Source organism: Vulpes lagopus, chromosome 11, assembly GCF_018345385.1.
Source record: "Vulpes lagopus strain Blue_001 chromosome 11, ASM1834538v1, whole genome shotgun sequence".
Classification (NCBI taxonomy): domain Eukaryota; kingdom Metazoa; phylum Chordata; class Mammalia; order Carnivora; family Canidae; genus Vulpes; species Vulpes lagopus.
In genome coordinates this window covers 14,720,141-14,740,476 of record NC_054834.1, presented here as the reverse complement: position 1 = coordinate 14,740,476, position 20,336 = coordinate 14,720,141, and the positions used below count along the sequence as shown (strand labels likewise).

At 47.5% G+C, this 20,336-nt stretch overlaps 1 protein-coding gene across 10 annotated transcripts in view; it reads right to left on the bottom strand.

The window, feature by feature from the left end:
• ATXN7L1 (ataxin 7 like 1) overlaps positions 1 to 20,336 on the bottom strand; it is a 245,268-nt gene that overhangs the window by 20,776 nt on the left and 204,156 nt on the right. For all 10 annotated transcript variants that reach the window (XR_005982684.1, XM_041722182.1, XM_041722183.1 and 7 more), the window contains 3 exons: positions 13,155 to 13,438; positions 9,897 to 9,979; positions 8,700 to 8,956 (listed from right to left, as the gene is read on the bottom strand). Coding sequence is in view for 9 of the 10 variants with exons in the window: in XM_041722182.1 (XP_041578116.1) it covers positions 8,700 to 8,956; positions 9,897 to 9,979; positions 13,155 to 13,438 (624 nt within the window). In the remaining variant the exon portion in view is untranslated. The remainder of the gene's footprint in view (positions 1 to 8,699; positions 8,957 to 9,896; positions 9,980 to 13,154; positions 13,439 to 20,336) is intronic.

Below are 20,336 nucleotides of genomic sequence, written 5' to 3'. Positions count from 1 at the left end.
GATATTGTAGAGATCTCTCCATGTGTCAAACTATATCAACATTTTTAATATTCCCCAATATTCTATAGTGTGGATATATCATAACTGACCTAACTAATCTACTGATAGACATTTGCATTGTTTCCAAAATTTCTAGCAGGCTCTTTCTGAGGTCTTCCCCATGGTGATAGGCCCTCCTTGTGCTACAGGAGAGAAAAGTGAGCTGGATTTTGTTAAGTGTGATTAATAGTATTTTGGTTATACAGGAAGATATCTTTACTTTTTAAAGATGTATTTGGAAATCTTTATAAGTGAAGTGCCATGATATCTGCAATTTACTTCAAAATGTATTATCAGAAAATGTAGATCAAGTAAATAGAATTGCCAAGTATTAATATTACAGCTGTTAAAACTAGGTATGCATGTGTTCATTTTATTATTCTTTCTACTTTTCCATACATGGAGAAAATTTCATAACAACAACAACAAAAAACACACACACAAAAAACAAAACAAAACAAAAAACAAAACAAAAAAAACACACCCAAAACAGAAATAGAACAGAAAGTGAGCTAGTAGTACAGATATGTGTAAGGAAAGCAGCTGAAGAACTTCCTGTTACATGGGCCACAGGGAATGGACATGCTTATCTCCTCATCCAAAACACTATTAAAATCACAGAAAAGAGATTTAAAAAAAAAAGTCATGGTCTGGAAGAACAAAGAGATTGGGAGAGATATAGCGATCCTTCTGATGATTACTTCCCAGCCTCCATTTAACCCCTAAACCAATAATGGAAATCTCATTTATCTTGCTAATGATTGGTTTGGAAAGGAGTGTGAGAAATACGTAAAAAGTTTTTTCTAGGGGGAGGTTGCAAAGATTTTCCTCACTTTTAAAATGAGACATAAGGAAAAAGCGGTCTCCACCTTCTTCTGGATATCCCTGGAAGTGTGGCAGCCACCTTGCTATAAACTTTGAAGATGAAACCAGAAGACAGAAGAGGATGGAGTAAAAGAAAGAGAATGAGAGCCGATTCCTCATCTTTGGGGAGTGGTGCCCTTTCACTTCTGGACTTGTTGTCATGTGTGATAAGACAATTTTTAATTTAAGCATTTAGTAAGACTAGGTTTTCTGCTACTTGAACCTAAAGCATCCCAATTGATAGTGTGAACATGAGACGTGAACATACTTTCAGAAGACAGAATGTGTCTGGAGAAGTGTTAACTGCAGGGCAAGTTACCACAGAACCTCTGAGAAGTAGGGCACCTGGAGCCACTTTGAGCTGCAAAGGTCATGGGTCATGTGAGGGCTAAATCCAGTGGGGAAGCTGAAAGTCTTCCTGTGTGGTAGCTGGACCTACAGGTCAACACTACGACCTCACATGACCAGATGACTCCCATTGCTCCTGCCAGGACCCACCCCTTCTAATCCAACAAGAGAACAAAGGTTTACTCTCCAGAAAACTGGAGAGACCCCATTAAATAAGGGGCTGCCAGGCTCAGCAGAGATCAGGTGAGAGGCACAGGGCTGGAAACAAGGTAAGCATGGGCTCTCTCTAGTCAAATCCTTAGTGGGCACTCCTAGAATGCCTATCACCAGGCACATCACCAGGGAGGAGTCTCATCCCAAGAAATGGAATGGCCCCAGAGAAAAGGCTTCCAGATCTTGCCTTCAGGAACCCTCCAAAATAGGCTGATTGGTGACCTGATGACCTTTTTGTTCACAGTCCCAGACAGACTTCCAATCAGCCTGTTAACGCTTCTCTTCTATTTACTCTTTTTATTTTTATTTTTAAAGATTTCATTAATTTATTTGAGAGAGAGAGGGAGAGGAAGAAGCAGACTCCCCACCCCCCCGAGGTGGGGCTTTATCCCAGGACCCTAGAGATCACGACATGAGCTGAAGATGCTTAACTGACTAAGCTACCCAGGCGCCTTGGTGCTTCTAAGTGTGAATGGTTAGGCATCACCAAACATTCCTGGAACATCTCCATCATGAGACTGACCAGCCAAACATCAAATGCATGAACACACACAAGAAAGAAATGAAGATAATGAAGCAAAGAGGAAAAACCTAAAAAACCTGTGTTAAAGATACTAGAATGGTATTATCTCTGCAAAATGATAATATCTTGTAGGATATTATTAAGAAGCAATTATAGGGGTTCCTTGGTGGCTCAGTCAGCTAAACATCCAACTCTTGGTTTTGGCTTAGGTCATGATCTCAGGGTCTTGAGATCAAGCCCCCATGGGGCTCCTGGTTTAGTGAGGAGTCTGCTTGACATTCTCTCTCTCTCCTTCTGCCCTTCTCCTCACTGGAGCTCTTGCACTCTCTCTCTCAAATAAGTAAGTAAGTAAGTAAGTAAATAAATAAATCTTCAAAAATGAAGCAATTGTAAGAAGTTCTTTATATCTAAGAACCATATCCTAAAGATCTAAAAAAGTTAATCATAAATTGGTTATTTCATATACAGCTTTGAAGGTAAAATGGAAGAAAATCTTTTAGAAAGTATAACAAGAGATTAAGAGAATAGGAGAAAATAGGAGAAAAGAAGTAATAAGAGAATGAAAAGATCAAAGTAAAAGGTCCAACATCCAACTAATTGGAGGTCAATACAAAGAATAAAGACGATAGTGGGGAGAAAATTAGCTAAGATGTAAGATACAAAATTATCCCTGAAACAGGTATTCATAGACTGAATGAATCTGCTAAGTACCCAGTACTATGAATGAAAAAAGACCCATATTGAGTGATCCCTGTGAAACTTCAGAGCCCTGGGTGTTAGAGATTAAAAACGGATCATATGCAAAGAGAATATCAGACTTTCCAATAAAAGGAAAGCCAGTAAAAAATGTCTTCATAATTCCATAGGGAAATGATTTTTGGGATGCCTAGGTGGCTCAGTGGTTGAGCGTCTGCCTTCAGCTCAGGTCGTGATCTCAGGGTCTGGGATCGAGTCCTGCATAGGGCTCCCTGCAGGAAGCCTGCTTCTCTCTCTGACTATGTCTCTATCTCTGTGTCTCTCATGAATAAATAAAATAAAATCTTAAAAAAAGGGAAATGATTTTCAATCCAGTTATATACTCAGGTTATCAATTAAGTGTAAAGGTAGAATAAAAACATTTTCAGGTGTGTAAGGGTTCTAAAAATTGAACCCCTTTGTAACTTTTCACAGGAAGCTGATGGAGGACATACTCCATCAGAATAAAGGAGCAAACCAGGAGAGCGAGAGGCTCTGGGATCCAGGGAACAGGTACTCTAACACAGGGTGGGTAAAGCGACCCCCCAGGATGGCAGGAACTCCTGTTTTTCATTCTAAGTCTTTTGGTTCTTTTTTTTTTTTTTTTTATGATAGTCACGGAGAGAGATAGACAGAGAGAGAGAGGCAGAGACACAGGCAGAGGGAGAAGCAGACTCCATGCACCGGGAGCCCGACATGGGATTCGATCCCGGGTCTCCAGGATTGTGCCCTGGGCCAAAGGCAGGCGCTAAACCGCTGCGCCACCCAGGGATCCCTAAGTCTTTTGGTTCTATTCGACTTTTGAATTATGTGTCCATTTTGCTTTGATTTAAAAAAAAAAAGTTTAATCAAGGAAAAAAGAGAAAAAATGGTTGAAAAACTTAATAATAAATTTTATTTGCCAGATCAAACAGAAATGAGGGGAGGAGGATCCTACAGACTGAAGCTGAGCATGGACATTTGTGTCTAGAACAGAATGGGCTCTGAGAGCAGAGACAGGACTCTGAATTTGTTCCTTTTCAGGCTTGTTTCACTCAAGATGAAAAACCAGGCATCCTCTGAGTGATAATGGAGTGGGGAATGCTTTCAAGACCTTCCAGCTCTGATGGCTGTACTCTGGGGCAGAACCTGGAGGGAAGGGGTTCGCTATAACCAACCTGTGTCTCAGAAAAAAAAAAAGAAGAAAACAAGGCCTGGAGAAGAGTGATGGGAAATGGGGCAGCTAGTCATGAGAGCGTGTTGGAAGAGTCACTCGAGTTTGTAAAGCTGCCGTCGACTCCTCTGCCTTCATCACGACATCACCTGCCATTCTCCATTTACCAGTCTGGTTTAAAGACTATGTGACAATGGTCTCTGTCCAGTTCCAGTCAGGGAAACTTAGAGAAAGTCCCCTCCTCCACCCTCTGAGGAAGCATGAGCATCAGTCTTGTCTGAGTGCTTTGGGGAAGAGAACACATGGCAACCGATCTTAGCTGGCTCCCTACTATGTGCTAGGCATGCATCGGACATCCTCTCACGCAACTTACTCGCTGCTATAGGTGGGTGTAACTTACCTACATTTCTCAGGTAAGGGAAAGGGTGGCAAAGCTAATAAGAGTGGAAATGAGACTTGATACTATCTGTTTGACTTCAAAGGCCCCCATACTGAGAAATGGATGTAGGAAGAACACAGGGGCAAACATTAAGTCAAGGCTTACAGTGTAGCCATAACATTTATCCTAATGAGGCAGGAGCTGGAGTTGCTTTCACTCCAGAATTATCTCTGCCTGTTTTCAGATTATCTAGAAACTTCTACCTATGCCAGTCTAAGATTCCTTGGATTTTTCCCTGTTTATTCCTTTTTTTTTAAAAAAAAGATTTTGTTTGGGTGCCTGGATGGCTCAGTGGTTGAGCATCTGCCTTTGGCTCAGGGTGTGATCCTGGAGTCCTGGGATTGAGTCCCGCATCGGGCTCCCTGCAGGGAGTTGGTTTCTCCCTCTGCCTATCTCTCTGTGTCTTTCATGAATAAACAAATAAACAAAATCTTAAAAAAAAAAAGATTTTATGTATTTATTTGAGAGAGAGAGTGTGAGCAGGGGGCAGGGGGGGGGGCAGTGGCAGAGGGAGAGGGAGAGGCAGAGAATCTCAAGTAGACTCCGTGCTGGGTGCTGAGCGTGACACAGGGCTCAATCTCAGGACCCTGAGATCATGACCTGAGCCAAAACCATGAGTCAGACACCCAACCAACTGAGCCACCCAGGCACCACCATTTTCATACTTTCAGATGAGATGTGTGAGCATCGCACGAGACAGAGGGGAATGTGGCCGGATTTTGTCAGCACTGGCTTCCATGACCTATCTTTCCTCTCTCCCTCTTGGGTGCCAGACTGGCTTCTCAGAGCCTGGCTCAACCCTTTGGCCTCTTCCCCCTTTCCACAAAAGTCCTGATGGGTTTGGTTGGGCTGGTCATCCACAGCCCTTGGACTCTTTGGGGGCACGTAATAAGTTCCCCTAGAGTTGGAGCAAAGAAACAAGAGCACAGGAGTGTGTTATTCAAGAGCCCCCAGGTTGGTGAAGAGTGGCCAGGAGGATGGGCACATGGAAATCAGGTAGCACCAAGGCCTTGGTTTACTCACACTGCTTTCCGTGGAGCACTACTACCACTTACTAACAGTTCGACGCTGCAGAGGCTCAGAAACATGGCTGCACTCATCTCGCTGGAGAGCACGGAGCTGACGTTTGCACTTCCAACCTTTTTCCAGCCCTTGCTATTTGACTTTAACATTTCCAGCTCTAGACCTAAGTTCTTTTTTCAGGAACCCTTGACAAGAGTGGGTTGTAATTCAAGAATACGAGAACTGAAATATTTTCAAGGTTATCAAATGATACGTAAAAAATAAATTCAGACGTGCTAGCATTTCCTACAAAAAGAATTCACGATTGGGAAGGGACTGCAATATTTTCCGTTCTTGTGTGATAAATTTTTTTGTCAATTATAGATGATTACTGTGATTGAAATAGCTATTTTTATATATTGTATGTTGCTAGTATGAAGAAAATAAATGTTGTTTTAAATTTTACGCGAGGACATTAAATTCTGTTGTTTTTTTTCTTTTTCTAAGATTTCATTTTTAAATGATCTCTGCACCCAACATGGGGCTTGAACCCATAGCACCGAGATCAAGTCACATGCTCTACCGACCCAGCCAGCCAGGCACCCCAAGGAGGACATCAAATTCTGATCATGCTTTTTCAATCTCTGACTGTATGGGGTCTTATCCTAACTAAAATCAAGCGGAAAAGGACATTATTTCCCACAAAGTTTGGAAGCTCAGCTCATATCTGAGTTTTCTGGTGCCTATATCAACCCTGAAAAGCATCTTCAACAATTGTTCTGTTAGCCGACACTGGTAATGCACTCCTCAGCCTCCTCCTTCCTTTCAGAGATAATTCTTTTTTGCTGATGAACCTCACTCTCCATCTTCCTTCTACTTCCTTAAAAGAACATAAAACCTGGCATTTCTCTATTGATACACATTCCCCTGAAAACTAAATTTAAAAAGGCTATTAAGAAGCCACTGTTAAGGGGATCCCTGGCTCAGCGGTTTGGCGCCTGCTTTCGGCCCAGGGCGTGATCCTGGAATCCCGGGATCGAGTCCCATATCGGGCTCCCTCTGCGTGTGTCTCTGCCTCTCTCGCTCTCTCTCTGTCTCTCATGAATGAATAAATAAAAAATCTTAAAAAAAAGAAAGCCACTGTTAAGCCTCCATGCCTGTTTTATTTTTTTAACGGCTGCCCCCTGGCTCCTCCCTTCAGCCAGGTAGGGTGAGAAGTGCCTCCATCAGTTAAAATCTTTGGTGAACCCACAATAAAAGAGGGTCTTCAAACCGGGTTCCCTCGGAGCCCTTGGGGACACCAAGCGGATCCCCAGGATGGGCAGGCCCTGGATACATGTGTGATGGGAGCAGAGATGAGCTGGCTTTAGGTGGAGCAAGTCTGTTTTTCTATCGGGTACTATGTAAGGCTTTGTGGGAATAAAAAAGGTCTACAGCCACAAAAAATTTTGAAAGTGAAAAGCCCCTCCCAGAAATCTGGAACAGAATGGCCTGCTTAACTCAAAAGCTGAGGAAAGGTAATAAATATTCTTCACCAAATTCTGGCGTTACAGCGAGAAGTAGTTATAAAATGATCCTGCAAAATGATGTGACACCTAAGTTGGTGGCCCAATACGGCAGCGTGTATGCTGCAGGAAATGTGTGCGGGTGGCCATTCCACCTGGCGGTGTCTGCTTGAACCTGACGCCGAGGTTGGCGGTTCCCACAAAGGGACTCCGGCTATCAAACTGGATCAGGCTTGCGCCAAAGCAGGAGGCACGAGAACGTGCTAGATCTGTAACAACTGTCATCAAATAGTTGCTTTTAAAAATCAAGTCCTTCCCCTTCTTTTTTTTTTAATTTTTATTTATTTATGATAGTCACAGAGAGAGAGAGAGAGAGGCAGAGACATAGGCAGAGGGAGAAGCAGGCTCCATGCACCGGGAGCCCGACGTGGGATTCGATCCCGGGGCTCCAGGATCGCGCCCTGGGCCAAAGGCAGGCGCTAAACTGCTGCGCCACCCAGGGATCCCCTTCCCCTTCTTTTATAACTGTGTTCTCTTAATGCCTACTTGCTGACTGGACAATCCCCCTTTGAGATTCACGCTGTATGCATTAAAAATGATCAGATAATTCCACTGTCTGCCCTTCTCATATTTTATCATTAATGATTCTTCTTCATGAAGTTATGGATATTTGTGTCTTATCTTCTAAACTTTGAACTCTTGAAAAGCAGGATCTAATTTCATCCATCTCTGTACTGTTGCTTGAAAGCACCTGACCTGGTACAGGCATACCTGGGAGATACCACGGGGCTGGTTCCAGACCCGCTGCCATAAAGCCAATATCGCAGTAAAGCGAATCAGAGGCACTTTTTGGCTTCCTGGTGCATATAAAAGTTATATTTACCTTATACTGTGCTCTATTAAGCGTGCAATAGTATCATATCTAATGTACATGCTCTAATTAAGAAATACTTTATTGACACAGAGACCTGAAATCAGCAAATGCTGTTGGAAAAATGGCGCTGCTGGATTTGCTCGACGCCAGGCCGCCACAAACCTTCAATTTGTAAAAAAAAAAAAAAGGAAAACGAAGAAAAGGAATATCTGCAAAGTGCAATAAAGTGAAGCACAATAAAAAGGAGGAATGCCTGTACTTTGCTTATGGAGCAAGCACTAGATAAATATTTTTGAACGAAGGACTCCCTGTCTTATTACCTGGAAATTGGTCGGCTGCTCGGTATTCCACTGGCCGGTGAAAACAGACATGCACGGATTTTTAAACTGCTCTCAATCCAAACGGGTTTTAATTCTGTTTTCTGTTCTTTCCTCTCTGTCCAGGACAACCAAATAAAACCCCAAACAGATGGCTCAGCTTTCTTGGTGTGGAGGGATATGTAAGGACAAACAGCCTCTATGATGCCAATTTTCCTTTCGCCCTGATCGTAGGAGACTTGTGGGAAAAATTCACAAAATCATGTGGCAAATGGGCTCGTAAAGTGTGATGACTGCCCCAACTCTCCACTCTGGGACTGTCCAACTAATCTAAAACCTCAGGCAACCTGAAAGTTGCCCAGTGGCTGATAGGTCATCCTTCTGGGTATTAGTTTCCAGATTAGTCTTGCTCTGTCTGCTATAGGTCTGCTATGATGATGATGATGGTGATGATGATGATGATGATGATGATGATGATGACAGCAGTTAAAATCCACCGAACGCTATGTGGCGGGCACTGGCTGAGCCCCTCATGCCCACGATCTCACTTACACTTCACAGCCGTCTTACAAGGTAGGACTATTAGGACTTCCATTTGCCATGTGATCCGATCACACACGACCCGGCAAAGCAGAGTCACTTGGCCCGGGCAGGACTCAAGGCTTCTATCAGCGAAGCGGGACTTACCTAGGAAGCACAGAGTTAGGTGGCCTGGATTTGGCAGGGGATGCGACTTTCGGTTCTGGCCCAGAGCTCCCTGAAGGTCCTGGCAGAGAGTCCTGCGCCGGCCCAGGTTGGTTAGGAAGTACTTCCCTTGCCGAAGTCAGGAGATGCTCTTTATCTTTAACTTCTTTTTCCCGGGACTTGGCTTTGTGTTCCGCCAGAAGGAGGTCAAATTGCTTTTTCCGGCCTGGGACTGCCCTCCGATGGCTTAGCGAGTGCGTCTAAGGAGAAGAGAGATGAAAAGCACAGCCTCTTTGATCAGCACATAAACCTGCTTCCCCGGGCCCTCCATTTCAGAAACAGCAATTCATGGGAATTTAGAGGTGCTCGAAAAGTCAACTTCAAGGCAACAGCTCCCGTTCTGTGGCTGGGAAGAGGCAGACACCACACAAACGCAACCATGCCCTACACTCCTGGCGTTAAGAAGCCAAAGCTTCCTCCAAAAAAACAAACAAACAAAAAAAGAACCAAAAAGCAAAAAACAAAAAGACCAAAAAAAAAAAAAAAAAAAACCAAAAAAAACCCAAAACCGGGCACAGGATGACGAGCTTCAGCGCAGGGCCCAGGGAGCCTCGGAGGAAGGGCGGCGGTGAGGCTGCGCTAGAGTTAATCCAGGTGCAGGTGGGAGGCTCGCTGTGGCCCAGACGCCCGGAGCCCCCGGGCAGAGGGGCCGCGGCCGCGATCCCAGGAAGCGCTAGCAGTTCGGGATGAAATACGGGGCCGGGGGCCCCCCGATGGCGGCCGCCCGGGCTCAGCTGTCCCCCTGGCCACCCGGCGTGGCCGGATCAGGGGCGCGGCCGCTCGCCCTCCCCTCCAGGGCTGCCTTTCAGGCCGCCGCCGCCGCCGCCGCCGCCGCTCCTGCATACATTAAAACGTAGCAGGGTTTAGAACCGCCTGTGAGTGCCTATAAATACAATTTACTGTCTGGCCTCACAAGTAACAGGGGAAGCCTATTTTTTTTTTTTTTTCCTTCTTAAAAAGCCAGCCAGCTTGAGGCAGGCACTCTGCTACCATGGAAGAGAAGAAAGCATTTCCCTTACAAAGAACAGCTGGGGGTCATGTCGAGGTTCCACACCCTGCCGTGTGCAGAGAGTGGCATGCAAACATTTCGACAAAGGCCCCAGCGAGAGCAGGAAGTATTTTTTATGGAAAGAGAAATACCTTGCAGGTGAGGGATCTTGTGCAAGGTTTCTTTGTCTCGGGATCCAATACTCCACAGTGTTTATTTGGGTCAAATTCTCTCTCTGGTTTAAGAAACAAACAAAAAATATAAGAAAAAAGGAGACTAAATAGGATTTGGCATTAAGACTACATTTAAAAAAAAAATGCACATTTGCACCAACAAGTGAGACATTGTCAGGCAATCTGTTTTTTTTTTTCTTTTCTTTCTTTCTTTCTTTTTCTTTTTCTTTTTTTTTTTCCAACCGGCTGCTAAAATGCTTCAAGAACCGCTCGGGGTAAAATGGCACTCCCCTTTGACCCCAGAGTTCCAGGTCCAGCTTCGGGAGGGATGTGGAACGCAGCACAAGGCACAGAGACCAGGGTGCGGCACGCACCGGAGGGCCAGGAGCCCTGATGCTCTCACACTTGATCTCACTTAAACGGTTCCCCCAAGTACTTGGCACTTGGGGTGCAGCTGGCTGCAGGGCGGGGAGAGCCACCTGAGGCCCAAGGGCCACTCTTCCTAGGCGGCTCCAAGAACCCATCCCCCCCCCCCAACCGCCCCTGCCCTTCCTGCTAGTTTGAGCCACTTAAGTGGGAGATTATTCCTTGACATGTCAGTATGACCTGCCTCTCTTGTGCTTTGCAAAGTCCTCAGCCCTGGGCTTTCCACGCAGCCTTGCTGACCAGAAACTTCGTTTATCTGATTCAGGAATGTTTTGGCGGTGTCACAGGCAGGGGCGGGGGGAGAGTTTGGGGTGTGCTGTCTCAAGTGGAGGGTGCATAGAGGGTAGGGCCTGCTAGTCTCCCAGCATGCTCTGCTCCCAGCGCGGGGCCCTTGCTCCAAATGGGAATGAGCAGAGGCTGGCCAACCGGGTGGGGACGAAGGGGGGCTGCGGGGAAGCCAGGCTTTCTCTAGCTCCTGCTTCTCCCTGGACTGTTGATGATGGCTCACAGTGAGGTTACTTCCAAGGAGCCTGCTCTTTTTATGCCCACTTTGGATCTTTTGCGCCTTCTGGATTACCAAAAGCCTCCCCCCGACTGGAAAATGAGGGGATGTGAGGCGATGCCTCTTAAGGACCCTTTCGGCTTCAAAGTTCTACCTCTTGGAGAGTCTGTGCTATTTCTGGAAGGCTTCCAGCAAACACCTGAGTCCCGCAGCACAGGGATGACACAGCTCTTCTGGGCATTCAGGGAGGCTGGCCACAGGGTCGGTGGGTGGGGGTTGTATATAAAATTGGTCGGGTGCCTCCATGAAAGATTTGAATGACTGTAAACTAAAAGAATTTACCTGAAGAGCTGTCTGAGATGGCTGAAGTAAACCCTGAGCCTCATAAATGAATGTGTTCTGATTTTAAGAGAAAATCTGGGGCTTGTAGTGGTTGCAAAGGTGGTGATGATGATGGGGGTGAGGAAAACCATTCTCATGTCCAAGACAGCCTTTCTGGTTGGCCATCAAAATGCCTCCCACCCCTTTTTTGGCTTTTGTCATTTGTCATCATCATCTTTATCTTCTTCTTTCTTAAAGATTTTAGTTTTAGTAATCTCTACACCCAGCGTGGTGGGGCTTGGACTCACGACCCTGAAATCAAGAGTCGCATGCTCTTTGGACTGAGCCAGCTAGGTGCCCTCATCCCTGCAACTTCTTTTTTTATTTTTTTATTTTTTGGCTTCACTTTTAAGACTAGAAAACTCTGAGGCCTGGAGATGCCCGTTTCCCATGAGCCCTCTCTGCCCACCGAGGAGGGCCTGGGCGCCGGGCCCCAGGCTGCCTGCCACAGAGTTCTTTCCCTGGGGCCTGTCAGAGTCAGACCCGGGCCCAGATCCACACCAGCACTCACGCTGGCCTGCGACTGAGCAGGTTGTTTGGCCGGGGGGCAGGAGCTGGCTGCCAAATGTGAAAGGGAGATAGAAACAAGCAAGAGACCCAATGAGACAAAACAACCGACAAAATGCAAAACCAACAAACACCACAAAAATACCCTCTACGACTCCAGGTTGGGGTGCAGGCTGGAAGCCATGGTCGTGCTTCTGCCCGTGGACACTGCCCAGCTGGGCCTTCTGGGTTTTCCAGGGACATTGCCACCCAGCTCTGAAGAGTGGAATTGAACTCTCCATTCAGGAAGAGAGCCGGGAGTGGGGCTCCCCATCACCCCCACTCCGGGAGGGCCCTGCAGCGCTCAAAGAGAGCACCGGGCTCCACCTTTCTTTCTTCATAGTGGGTGAGTAGCACATAGAGAGATTTTTTTAGGGTAAAAACCCTTTGAATGCTTTGGGTCCAAAGTACTTTTAAGAAATATATATTTTTTAACAGTTACAGAAGCAAGATAGAAACACTGAAATATAGATTAACACCAAGTCAAAAATAAAATTGACCCACGATTCTTAGGCTGATTAAGAGCTACGCCTCCTACTGGAGGGCATGGTTTCTCTCTCACTGGATATGGCTTTCACCGTATTTTCCTTCTTTCTTTTTTTTCCATTCAACATTTGATAAATGCCCACGGTGTGTGAAGAAGTTATAAAGTTTATAGCTTTTCTTGGTCTTTGGGAGAAAGTAGAACTGCCAGATTGAGTTCTAAGACAAATCCAAAGCAAACATCGTCTGCCTGGGGGCCCCCCTGAGGGCAACCACTGTCTCAAATACTGGTCACGTGTCCTGTTCCAGGCATCCTGAGTGTCTACGCAGACACCCAAGAAGGAGATGCAAGAGAAACCCCTCAACGCCTCACCTGCTGTGCCAGTCCAAGTGTTCCCGATTATGCGGGAAGGGTGGTCGCAGCCCCAGAGCACATAATCAACCTGGCAACCAACCAAAACCCAAGGTCAGAGGGGGGCAGACCACCTGCCAGTACTGTCCCCAGTCTGCCCTGCGGGGCAGTGAGGCTCCCTGTGGCTGTCCAACCTCCCGGCTGTGGCGAGGCGTCTACGGAGCCTGGGGCCCATCTGGCCAGGCAGCATGGGAAGGCCTCAGCACGCGCAGGCCGTGGCGGTGGCCGTAAAGCCCCGTGTCCCAGGCCGAGAGGCTCCCTTCTGCTGAGCCCCAAGCTCAGCGAGGAGAACCTCATCCAGCCCGCAAAAAAGAGAACCCCTTCTCCCTCGCAGTTTTAGGTGGGGCTCCTGGTTGCAGGTCAACCCCAGGCTCCCCTTACCACGAAACGGGCCTGCCTGGTTACAAGAACGCAGCACTCCTCGGTCACGGACGTGGCTCAGAGGCAGCGAGATCGTGAGCCAGACTCGAAGGACACAGACACGTACCTGAAAGTCTCCTGTAAGGCTTGTTGTTGTTTTTGGTGCCATTTTGGTGTTTCTTGTCTATTGTGGCGGACAAAATTCCTTTGCCATTTAAGATCTTCTCTGGGGAAGGTGGCACTGACTTGGACATCAAGACTGGCTTAATTAAAGGTGGGGTGGAGACGGCAGAGGATGAGGAGGAGCAGGAGGTGACCGTGGTAGTGGTTGCAGAGTTCATTTTGACATTGGCACCATCTGCCTTCACTAGGTTAGGAATTTTCTCTAAACTGACTACAGGAACCGGAACGCTGAAAAATAAACGAACAAATACACACAATTGCCTTCTTTGATACATGTGGTCCGCCGAGAAGCTAGACGCGCTTATCATCATCAGAACATTCCTTGTGACTTATTGATACGCCTCTTATACGGAGCAGCAGGATTCCCGTTTTGATGGGAGGGAGACGTGTGCCTCGGAAAGGACCAACGGGGGGCGGGGGGGGGGGCTCGAGGCTGGCGCGGCGCCAGGGTTGGCATCGCAGCCGCCTGCGGCCCCCTCCCCGCTCCCTCCGTGTCGGCGGGCCCTGAGACAGCACCTTGGGCAGAACAAGGCACCCGCCGTGAAGCTCGGGAGGAGGTGCTGCTTGTCCCCTGAAGACGGCGTGCCACTGTGCCACTTGCTGAATCACGTCCCCTCCCCCTGCTGCTCGCTGGTCTCCCACCTCGGCGATCGGGCCTGACATCTGCTTAGCTCGGGAGTGCTGACAGGCTCACGCCACGCGAAGGCATGGCTGCAGGCCAGCGTGCCATGCTACATGCTGTTGGAGGACTTCTGGATCTCTCACATCCCGGGGCTGGGCTCCAGCCGAGGGAGGCACCATGTAACATTATCTAATATTCCATTTTAGGCAGCTAGTTATGTAAATAGGCAATTCTCAAGGCTGGCAGGTGAGAGGATGAATTTTGAGAAGACAGAGCACAAAGGTGCATGTTTGCTCTTCAAAATCTGTCACCTCAGCTCCACTTGCCTACGATTTCTCCCGTAATGGATATGCATTTGATTTCTGTGCGTTCCAGGACACAGGACCCTGCATCTGGGGGGGCTGTGGAGGACTCTGTCTCAGGGTCTTCAAAGATGAGAGGAATAAGCTTTTCTTTGGTCCCTGAACTAGATTCCCTTTTCCTCCTTGCAGGAGGGCACAACGCTAACACCGCAGCCCCCCAATCATCTCTGAGCTGAGTAGAGCCTACTTAGCTAGTCGAATGCCAAATGATCTAGAATATAGCTTATACATGCCTGCAGACAATGTAGGGCACGAGAGAGAGGCTGGTTTTGCAGGGGAGGAGTCTGGTCTGTCCACATGGCTGGCCAGCTCTTCCTCCTCTAAGATTTAGTCACAGATCGTTTTTTTGGTCAAATTGTTCATGAAATGATTTCGGCAACCCCTCAGCCCTTGCCCCTTTGCTGACTTTGAAACAGGATCACAGATGTTATTTATAGGTGTTCGCCAGTGAGAAGGGCACTCAGCGGTGAAGCAGATTGTAGCTGGACTTCACCGCTTTTATCTTACGACCACGTGCTTTCTTGGCCTGGGGAGGGACGGTGTGGGACTCGAGTCCCATGTGAGGGGAAACGGGAACAGGTGGGTTTCAGTAATACACCAAGTCCCTGATAACTCCGCCTTTGATCAGGTCTCAGTCACCGAGATACAGCTAACCTGCTACTTTCTACTTAATGGCAATTCTCAAAGCACTCACACATGGCTGAAGAAGGCCCAAGAAGCCCTTGAAGAGTCAGCACACTGAGAGGCTGTAAAGGTATTACCTGGTAAAATTAGTGCTGCGTTCCTGATTTTTTCCAGATGGTAAAAAAATGTAAAACCACGAGATATGGAATTCTTCGAGGCTTCCTTCACTCAATGTTAAGAGACACAAACTGTACAAATTGGGATTTTGAAGAGCGATTCGCATACCCGTGTTCATAGCGGCATAATTCAAATAACCAAAAGGTGAAAGCAACCCAAATGTCCAGGAGTGGATGACTGGATAAACAAAAAGCGGTATAGCCATACAATGGAATATTACTCAGCCTTAAAAAGGAAGGAGATTCGAAATGCCTGGGTGGCTCAGTGGTTGAGCAGCAGCCTTCAGCCCAGGGCGTGAACCTGGAGTCCCAGGATCGAGTCCCACATCGGGCTCCCTGCAGGGAGCCTGCTTGTCCTTTGGCCTATGTCTCTGCCTCTCTCTGTGTCTCTCATGAATAAATAAAATCTAGAAAAAAAAGGAAGGAGACTCTTACACATGGATGAACGTTACGCTAAGTGAAATAAGCCAATCAGAAAAAGATGAATACTATAAGATTCCACTTATATGAGATGCCTAGAGTGGCCAAATTCAGAGGCAGGAAGCAGAAAGGTGGTTGCAAAGGCTGGGGAGAGAAGGATGGTGCAAAGTTGCAGTTTTGTAAGATGAAAAGAGTTTGGGAGATGGGTTGCACAACAGTGTGAATGTACTTAACACTGCTGCTCTGTATATTAAAAATGATTAGGATGGTAAATTTTCTTTTTTCTTTAAAAACTAAATTAAGTTAAATTATTTTTTAAAGGATCTACTTATTTTATTTTTTTAAAAGATTTTATTTATTTATTCATGAGAGACACACAGAGAGAGGCAGAGACACAGACAGAGGGAGAAGCAGGCTCCATGCAGGGAGTCCGATGTGGGACTCGATCCCAGGACCCTGGGATCACTCCCTGAGCCAAAGGCAGATGCTCAACCACTGAGCCACCCAGGCGTCCCAGATCTATTTATTTGAGAGAAAGTGCAAGAGTGAGGGCGGAGGGGCAGAGGGAGAGAATCTCAAGCAGTCTCCCTGCTGCGCACGGAGCCTGACACAGGGCTTATCCCACAACCCATGAGGTCATGACTGGAGCCAAAACCAAGAGTTGGATGTTCAAACCCACTGAGCCATCCAGGCGTGCCCCCCCCCACCTTTTTTTTAGAGAAAGAGAGAGTGCATGTGTGGTATGCTTGCACACACACGTGTGCACCATGGAGTGGGAGTGGGGGAGGGGCAGAGAGAGAGAGAGAGAGAGAGAGAGAATCTCAAGCAGCCTTCCCGCTGAGCATAGAGCCCAACCCGGGCCTCAGTCCCATGACCCTGAGATCCTGACCCGAGCTGAAATGAAGAGTCAACTGCTTAACTGACTGAGTCACCTGGGTGCCCAGGATGGTAAATTTTCTTTTGTGTACTTCGCCATAATTAAAAATACAATCTACTTCTCCCACCTCAAAATCACAAAATTCATACAAAATTATACATCAATATCCTGACTTAAAAAAAAAACAACATTATAAGAGCCTGCTTAAAAAGCCTGGTTGATTTAGTCACCTTTGTTCTGATCTGTTGATTTTTATTTTTCTAGGGTAAGAAGTTAAACTTCGGGTGTTGATAGAATACCAGGTGGGAAGATTCTCTAGCGCCCGAGTGGCCTTCCTCTGATATACTTCTTTGTGAAGCCCAGTAAATCCTGGAAAGGAAATTAGACCCTTGGGTTTCAAGTCTAGCTCTTGTCGCAGGAGCTGGTATGAGTAAAGGGCAGGCCTCCAGTTCCTGTGAGAAATGGCCAGGGCACATGTTGAGTACCGTGAGTTCAGCAGACAAAGACATGATGTGGGGATAGAATAATTCAGAGCAATGGTATGAAATGAACTAAATTTAAAAACCGAGCCAAATGGTCCTCAAACGCTCACAGTACAGCCTGCGTTTCTCTCCTAAAGTCAATGTCCAGCTCCAATGTGCCTCTTAATTCAGCCATGAGAGCACAGGTACATGAGGTCCAGCCATTTGGAACAGTGCCAGCTGACTCATCTCTTTGGTGATGCTTCTTCCCAACTGTGTGTTAGTAACTGAGCTTGAGCCAGGCCAGCTAATATCTGTGACTGATCTCCTAATTTGGAATTCTCTCTACTTTATAACAAGCGTGGTTCATTCATACCCTCTACTGCCAACGCTTCCAGAACTCCACTTCAATCCCAACGTCCATAGGCGGGATGTGGAATCGGAGCCCATCAAAAACTAGAAGAGAAGGCTAATGTGAAGCTCTCTGGGATTGAGTTTTCTTTCATTGGAATGGAAGGTATTAGGGGAAAAAAGTCTGAGCAATAGTATTTCAAATGGTTCCAAAGTCCAGATGAGTAGTAAGGGGCTGAGTAAACGTCTCTGATGCCCAGTGGGTGGGCTTCGTCTTGGTGGTGGGAAGGTGATAGGAGACTCCGTTGCTTTGGGTGAGAATTCTAAGGATGTCTAGCAACTAAAGGAGAATGGCTGTAGATAGAATGAAGAAGGAGAACCTGGGAACTGACCTGGATGCCTTTCTCTCTTTTTTTTTTTTTAAGATTTTATTTATTTATTCATGATAGACACAGAGAGAGAGAGACAGAGACACAGGCAGAGGGAGAAGCAGGCTCCATGCAGGGAGCCTGATGTGGGACTCGATCCCGGGATCGAGGATCCCTGATGTGGAGACTCGATCTCCAGGATCATGCCCTGGGCCAAAGACAGGCGCTTAAACCGCTGAGCCACCCAGGCTGCCCTAGATGCCTTCCTTAAAAAAAAAAAAAAAGATTTATTTATTTATTTATTTGACAGAGATTGAGAGTGTGCACACCCAAGCTGGGGCAGTGGCAGGCAGGGGGAGAGGGAGAAGCAGACTCCCTGCTGAGCAGGGAGCCCAACACGGGGCTCAATCACAGGACCCCGGGATCATGACCTGAGCTGAAGGCAGACGCTTACCCGATTGGGCCACCCAGATGCCCCACTTTTTTTTAAGATTTAATTTTTTTAAAAAAATTTTTTTTTTTTAAGATTTAATTTTAAGTAATCTCTACACCCGTGTGGGGCTTGAACTCACAACCCTGAGATCAAGAGTCTCATGTCCTCTGGCCAGCCAGGCACCCCTGACCCAGATACTTTTATCTTTGGTGTCCCTTCTGCCCCCCGAAGGTTTTGGGCTTCCTCTCCAAGGTAAGTTGCCTCTGGTCTGAGCTGAGAAGGTACTTCGCCTGGGAGTTAAAAGGAGACAGGGAAGCAAGCAGCTCAGAGATGGGATGGGTCAAAGCCATCCCCAGAAGAAACGAGAATCAGAGATAGAGAGAGAGAGAGAGAGAGAGAGAGAAGCAAAAAAGCCTTCCTGTGTGCCCTTGCCAACCTCATTCCCCAGGATAAATGTCAGCCATCCATCCACTGGAATATTTAGTCTCTTTTCTTCGCCACTGTTGGCAAGAGCCCTCAGATCCTAAATTGATGAACAAAGAGGAGGAAATGATGGCAAGATGGTGCCACACAATTTGGAAAACCAATCCCAGAGACTCCACCTTTTCTCAGCAGAAAGGAAGGTGCTGAGAGCCCCGGCCGCTGCTTCACCTGCATACAGATCCCTGGCTGCGTCTACACTCGGGGGCATCTGGAAGCCATCGTGTCACAACTGCCTCCCACGTTCTCCCATCGTCCCCTTTCTCACTGTCCCCACTTCCCCTACCATCACCCCTGGCCTGTCCGGCATCCCAACCTTGGGCGGCGGACCCTGAACAGCAGGTTGAATTTTTTCCACTGGAATGAAGCCCAAAGATTCTGACCCCCTGCCTCCGCGGTGTGGGCCTCTCCCCGGCGTGGGATCAGCCACCCCACCTCCTCCACGTGCTGGTGGGCGCTGGAGCGAATTTATTACTCCGTGTGCTCTGGTGACAAGCAAGCCTGGCAGCTACCCCTGAGGTCGGCCGGAGCCTCTCGGTTTGGCCCTCCCGTCTGCGGGGCCGCACGCCCGCGCCTCCCGGATTCTCCCAATTAGTCGCATGTGTCACCTCACTAGCGGCCCTTCTTTTCGGAGCAGTGTTTGAAAGGGAAGGATGAGTGCTCACTCTGCCCCTGTTGCTTTCATCATGCCTGTTCTGTTCATGGGGATGAACTCTCTCAGGGAGCCCAGGGCTGCAGCTCGTTCCCCCGCTGGGTCTAACATCCTGGGAGTAGTTAGCTCCTTGTTATCTCCGTTCCTCTGTGTCTGGTCCCGGGCAGGGGATCCCATGGCCGAGGACAGTCCTCCCTCGTCCTCCTAGCTCGGTGCGGGAGAGGCCTACCTGGCTTCTTTCGTGCTGCTTTGGCTGCCACGGCTTCTTCCTGGGGGCCTGTCTGAACTTATCATTTTGGGCCACGGAGGGTGCTCTGGCTTTGAGAACAATGGCTCTCCTGGCACCAGGTGGATCCCCCTCCCTGTCCAGTGATGTCTGCAAAAGAGCAGAGGTGGAGCATCTCCCCGGCGCCGTTTCGAGGGCCACCCATGTCTCCCGGGACCAGCTGCTCTCCTGCCGGCTCCACTTTCCTGGGGATCATGATTTATTCTTTCATCAACAGATAAGCCTTAAAAGAATGGTTCAGAAAATCTTTAGGCCTGCAGAAATCGTTGCCAGCCCTGCTCCACTTACCAGCGCAGGGTAAAGATGGATTTGACAGGCAAGAGCCTGAAGACATATGGTAGCTGTGCTGTGGGTTATGTGTCTGATGAGAGTTCTCAGCTGTCTGATTTCTCCCCACCGATTCTTTCGACAAAGGCTCCTGCGCCTGTGCTGCTGGCCTCACAGAATTTTGAGGATCTCCGGCTTCCTGGCAGATCCTTGAAAGGGCCACCTCACCCAGCCTCCTGCCTTCTAAGGAGTGACTGCATTGAAGTCATCCCAAATAAAAGGGGATGCACTCTATTTTAAAGGATGCACTTAAAAAATAATAATAATAAAGGATGCATTTTGGTGGATGGAGGGGAGAGGGCGGGGGTGGGTGGCGCTCTCAGGACATTATTTACATCACATTTAAATTCTTTAAGTCCAGAGGACCTCTTGGAGGCTCAGCCGTTTAGTGCCTGCCTTTGGCCCAGGGTGTGATCCTGGAGTCCTGGGATCGAGTCCCGCGTCGGGCTCCCTGCATGGAGCCTGCTTCTCCCTCTGTCTGTGTCTCTGCCTCTCTTGCTCTCTCTGTCTGTGTCTCTCATGAATAAATAAAATCTAAATAAATAAATAAATAAATAAATAAATAAATAAATAATTCAAGTCGAGAAAAGACTTGAGATGTTCTTGAAGGCTGAGAGTCAGGCAATCTCTAAGAATCAGCCTGAATAACAGAGCTACAACATCCTACCAAGGTACTACAGATAGAGG